The 6,000-nt window shown below is 46.1% G+C and overlaps 1 protein-coding gene across 1 annotated transcript in view; it reads right to left on the bottom strand.

The window, feature by feature from the left end:
- Nucleotides 1-3,400, bottom strand: part of trpv3 (transient receptor potential cation channel subfamily V member 3) — a 28,268-nt gene extending 24,868 nt beyond the window's left edge. The window contains exons 1-2 of the mRNA XM_062960462.1: nt 2,473-3,400; nt 1,005-1,115 (exon numbers count right to left, since the gene is read on the bottom strand). Coding sequence (XP_062816532.1) covers nt 1,005-1,115; nt 2,473-2,639 — 278 coding nt within the window. The 5' untranslated portion in view covers nt 2,640-3,400. The remainder of the gene's footprint in view (nt 1-1,004; nt 1,116-2,472) is intronic.
- Between the last annotated feature and the right edge of the window lie 2,600 nt (nt 3,401-6,000).

A 6,000-nucleotide genomic window follows, 5' to 3' on the forward strand; every position in this document is an offset into this window, starting at 1 on the left:
TGTTTTGGCATATTTTGGATAATCTGGATCAGGGGTCCTCAAACTTTTTAAGTGGAGGGCCGGTTCACAGTCCCTCAGACTCCTGGTTGGGCGGACTAGGAAATAGTCCAAAATTAGGATTGTTGTTGTTGTGTGCCTTCAAGCCATTTCAGACTTAGGTCAATCCTAAGTCTAAAGTTTAGGACAGAATCCAGGTCAATGGGCGCATCCAGCCATGGGCCTTAGTTTGGGGACCCCTGATCTAGATGATCTCAAGACTATAGGTAAGCAAAGAGACCTCCAAAGACCATCTAGATGGTCTCATAAGACCATGGGTAAGGAAAGGGACCATCAAAGGCCATCTAGATGATCTCATCAGGCCATCAGAAGACCATAGGTTAGGAAAGGAACCCTCAAAGACCATCTAGATGGTTTCATAAGACCATAGGTAAGGAAAGGGGCCCCCAAAGGCCATCTAGACAATTTCATAAGACCATCAGTAAGGAAAGGGACCATCAAAGGCTATCTAGATGATCTCATAAGGCCATCAGAAGACCATAGATAAGGAAAGGGACCTTCAAAGGCCATCTAGACAGTCTCATAGGGCCATAGGTAAGGTAAGTGACCTCCAAAAGCCATCTAGATGGTCTCATAAGGCCATAGCTAAGCAAAGAGACCTTCAAAGACCATCTAGACGATCTCATAAGACCATAGGTAAGCAAAGAGAACTCCAAAAACCAGCTAGACTTAGGTCAACCCTAAGTCTAAAGTTTAAAACAGGAGCCAGTTAAATGACCTTGGAGGGCTGCATCCGGCCCCCGGGCCTTAGTTTGGGGACCCCTGTCCTAAGCTCTAAATTCTTTACAGTCACATGGCCCTTCACGCTCTGCTTGCTGTGATCTGAATGCTCAACTATTGGTATCTTGTTTTGGCATATTTTGGATAATCTGCTGTTTTGGGGTAAACCCAGAAAACCCTAACAGAAAGTCTAGGATAGTTTGCAAACATGATGGATCAATAGTTACCATGAGACTACTTGATTCGCCAGCTTTCCCTGGTGGGTTTGCCCCTGCGTCGGCGTGGCGGGGTTCCTCGACGTGCCCCGCGTTCCTTCTGAATACGTGGAACCAACTCCGCTGGGGGGGAAAGAACAAATATGTTGCTTTTGGGGGGTCAACGGAAACAGAAAGCTTACACATCCTGATGGATTTACATTGATGCCATGCAGTGAAGTGCAGCATTGTGCGACCAACGCTGAAGGGAAGGATGTGTGATGTGACGTGGAGTCCTTATTGGAGGATCTCATCCCAAGCGGGGGAAAGCCGAGAACATTGACTTATTTCATTACCTACCATCAAGGTCTGTTTTCTGGAATGGCCAACCATTCCATGCCCCTTTCCCCGTCTTTGGAAGCTAAAGAGAGCACAACTATACTCCTGGCATTCCCATATTCTCCACAGCGTCCTACTTGGAGCACATGGGAACAGAGCCAGGACTACGTGGGATGAGGTCTCCTAAGTGAAGCTACACAACACAAAAGCAGGAGATCCAATTCCCTACTTATACCTTGGAGGCTAAAGAGAGCACAACTATACTCCTGGCATCCCCATATTCCCCACAGCGTCCTACTTGGAGCGCATGGGAACGGAGCCAGAACCACGTGGGATGAGGTCTCCTAAGTGAAGCTACACAACACAAAAGCAGGAGATCCAATTCCCTACTTAGATCTTGGAGGCTGAAGAGAGCACAACTATACTCCTGGCATGCCCATATTTCCCACAGCGTCCTACTTGGAGCACATGGGAACGGAGCCAGGACCACGTGGGATGAGGTCTCCTAAGTAAGGAGATTCAATTCCTTACTTAGACCTTGGAGGCTAAAGAGAGCACAGCTATACTCCTGGCATCCCCATATTCCCCATAGCGTCCTACTTGGAACACATGGGAACGGAGCCAGGACCACGTGGGATGAGGTCTCCTAAGTGAAGCTACACAACACAAAAGCAGGAGATCCAATTCCCTACTTAGACCTTGGAGGCTAAAGAGAGCACAACTATACTCCTGGCATCCCCATATTCCCCACATCGTCCTACTTGGAGCACATGGGAACGGAGCCAGGACCACGTGGGATGAGGTCTCCTAAGTAAGGAGATTCAATTCCTTACTTAGACCTTGGAGGCTAAAGAGAGCACAACTATACTCCTGGCATCCCCATATGCCCCACAGCGTCCTACTTGGAGCGCATGGGAACGGAGCCAGGACCACGTGGGATGAGGTCTCCTAAGTAAGGAGATTCAATTCCTTACTTAGACCTTGGAAGCTAAAGAAAACACAACTATACTCCTGGCATGCCTATATTCCCCATCAAATTGCAGAATGGCACCTGCCTGGTCCTCAAGGACCAAGTTGCACACCTACCTACCTCTGTGGGGAGAACACGGAAGCGTCATCTGACCATCAGAAGGGACAATTGAATGAGGAATGTATGGCCTACCTTCTCTTTGTGGATGTGCCTTCGGCCGGTCTTTTGTCGGGCGGAGGGACCGGCGGGTTGGCCTTCTTGCCGCCCATGAGGGGCACCAACTCTCTGATGTCTTTGATCATCGTCCTAAGAGAGAGAATAATGTCCAGTGATTCCAGTGAAAGTCTTCGACAACACATATGTAACTGATCACTTTTCAAAAAGTTCCTTTCCAAGCTTCCCTCGTACTGGTATCCACATCATGCACAAAACCTACCATGGTTGCCTTTTCCCTTGAAGTCTTCTTTGGCTGATTACGATCTCCCCGAATTCAGGAGAGATGGGACGTTGCGCCCAGTTGCAGAAAACTCTTAAGCAAAAGGTAAAGTGCCAGCCCTTTTCCTCCCAAGACGTGGAGCAACAGCATGGGATGTGCAATCTCTTGATCTTGCCTCAAGAGCTTGGCACGGTTTTCTGTTTGCTGAGTTGTGTCAACATATCCTCCTCTGACACCAACACAATCTCGGCTCGTTTTGGGGGGAGGGGAAAAAACAAGAGATTGCATGCTGTCTTATGTAACGCCCTTCCCGATTATTCCAAATGTAAAGCAGGGGACCTCAAAATACAACCTGCAGGCCGGATACGGCCCTCCAAAATCATCTACCCACCTTAAAGTTTAGACTGAAAGTCACAATGAGTCTGAAATGACTTGAAATCGCACAACAACAATCCTAAGAAACTTGACTATCTTATCCGCCCAAAGCAGGCCAAGTGATGGCCCACGGGCCGATTACGGCCCTTTGAGATCATTTACACACCTTCAACTTTAGACTGAGGGTCATGATAAGTCTGAAACGACTTGAAGGCACACAACAACAACCCTAATAAACTTGAGTATCTTCTCCTCCAAAAGCAGGTCCATGCTACCCAAGCGATGGCCCTCCAAGATCATTTACACACCTTAAAGTTTAGACTGAGGATCGTGAAAAGTCTGAAACGACTCGAAGGCACACAACAACAACTTTAATAAACTCAAGTATCTTATCCTTCAAAACAGGCCGATGCTACCCAAGATATGGCCCACGGGCTGGATACGGCCCTCCAAGATAATTTACACACCTTCAACTTTAGACTGAGGGTTGTGAAAAGTCTGAAACGACTTGAAGGCACACAACAACAACCCTAAGAAACTTGAGTATCGTATCCTTCAAAAGCAGGCTGATGCTACCCAAGATATGGCCTACGGGCTGGATACGGCCCTCCAAGATCATTTACACACCTTCAACTTCATGATAAGTCTGAAACGACTTGAAGGCACACAACAACAATCCTAAGAAACTTGACTATCTCATCTGCTAAAATTGCATCATCAGCAAAAAGATTAAGTCTTATTTCTTCCTTCTCTATTCCTAAACAGTTGTTCTTGTATCCTTTTTACAATGGGCCCACATGTCCCATTGAAATAAGTTTTTGTTAACTAAAAGCCTTCTTCATTTGAAATACTGCATTGTTCTTTCATATATATACATACATATATATATATATATATATATATATATATATATATATATATTAAAAGTGAATGTTTGTATCGGAGTATGTATCAGCGTTTTGATTGGCCTGGCGGAATATGTGCTCGCGTTTTGATTGGCCTGGCAGAATATGGATCAGCTTTCTAATTGGCTGGCCGGAATATGGGCCAGCTCTGATTGGCCGCCACTTTCACAGGCCACAGGGATTGCTGAGGGAAAAACTACTACCAACTGGCTTCGTTCGGCCTACTTCTCTCCTCAGAACGAAGCTAGCTTTGGGACAGTTAACAGCCTCGGCCTACACTTTGGTAATCCAAAACACCACTGTCACCACCAGAAAGGCCGGACCTGGACCAAACTTGACACACATAACCCCATGAACCCACTGACAACGGATGGCCCCCTTTGGCCCCTCTGCTGACATGTTTAAGGCCTTCCAGGCTGGCCCCTCGCTGCTAGGCCGAAAAGGAGGACGCCATCTTGCCTCAGCTTTCAACTTCTTTGTAAGGCCCTACTTTCCTCAAAAGGCAGCAGAGAACATGGTTATTATCTTTTTAACGATATGCTTATGAACACTTCTAGCCCCCAAAGCCCCAATCCAAGCCTCCTTTGATCATTTTGCTAACACATTTCAGGCCTTGCAGCCTGGCTCCATTGTGCTAGGCCGCAAAAGAGGCAGCCATCTTCCCTGTTCCACATGTGATCGAGGTGACCACCCTCCCCCCCAGGACTTTGTAAAAGATAGTTCAAAAATCAAGACTTTATGTTCTATATTCCATATATTTATAGTAGAAGGTGATTGAGACTTTTACTGGAGTTTACTGTGGATTATCCCTGCACTCTGAGGCAAGAGATAACAACTTCATGAATTGTAAAATCATGCTGCTAAAACTCCACTTTTATGAATTTCCATGCTGGGTTCTCCAGATGTTATGAACTTCGTTCTTATCAAATATTTTCAATTGTTTATATCATTCATGATTCCCCTTTAGGCAATGCAACTCACTTTTATGGATTCTCCCTTATTTCCATGAAATCTATCTGTCTGCCTATATGTATTTGTACTCTTTGGGATCCCCGGAAAATATGTATTTTTCCCAGCATGGTTTATATTCCAACTTTATTTTATCTTTTTCATTTTATTTCATATAATTGTCAAGTCATGAAATCAAATAGGAAATATTTTGAACTCAACCTGAACCCCAGAACCTATCCCATTTCCTATGACCCAGGCTTCCCTTCCCAAAAACAAAAGGATAATCTGCCACCGCTTAACCCAATCAAATTCAGATTGCATGGACAATATAGGGCTTGAGTCGCCGAATTCGGAGTGTTGACCTAAAGGTGATTCGCCCTCAAGGCAAACATTGTCATATCTCATCCAAAGGAAAAACCAGGACACCTCAGGAAGGCGCCCTGCAGAGCCTGTCAATTATGGCCCATCACCACCCATCTCTACTTCCACCCCTGACACCCCAAGGCATATCTGAAATCTGTATACGTGACAGAAACCCGGACACCCTTGATTGCTGCCATTAATCCCTTTAGAAATCGGTCTAGCAGGTCTTAATCCGACAGTTCCTGCCCTGTCATCCCATTGTTTCAATAACTCCCACCTTCTCTTTCCTGATTGGCCCGAGTAGAGACAAAAGGTAGCTTCCTATTGGGCCAACGGAGCAAGGCGGGAAACGAAAGCCCGCCTCGTTCAACCTTCTAGCCTATCAACGATCAGATGGGCGGGGGAGCGGGGCGGGAAATTCAAAGGGCTGTCAGACTGAAATTTTGTATAAATATGGCTTTATTTTGATTATGTGGTACCCTAGTAGACTGAATGATCGCTACTAGAGTCCTCTTCAGCTGAATTGCTCAATAAAGACTCCTTGGCGGATTTTCCTTCAACTTTGGCGGACCTTCTTCATTTCGGCTTCAGGTTGTATTGCGGCTCATATTTTCCTATTGGCTCCGCCAAGGTCCGTTCTCTCAGGACCGGATCGGGACTCTCCTTAAGGGCCCGATCCCCTAAAACGCG

The sequence above is a fragment of the Anolis carolinensis genome, unplaced genomic scaffold (assembly GCF_035594765.1).
Source record: "Anolis carolinensis isolate JA03-04 unplaced genomic scaffold, rAnoCar3.1.pri scaffold_7, whole genome shotgun sequence".
Taxonomy (NCBI): domain Eukaryota; kingdom Metazoa; phylum Chordata; class Lepidosauria; order Squamata; family Dactyloidae; genus Anolis; species Anolis carolinensis.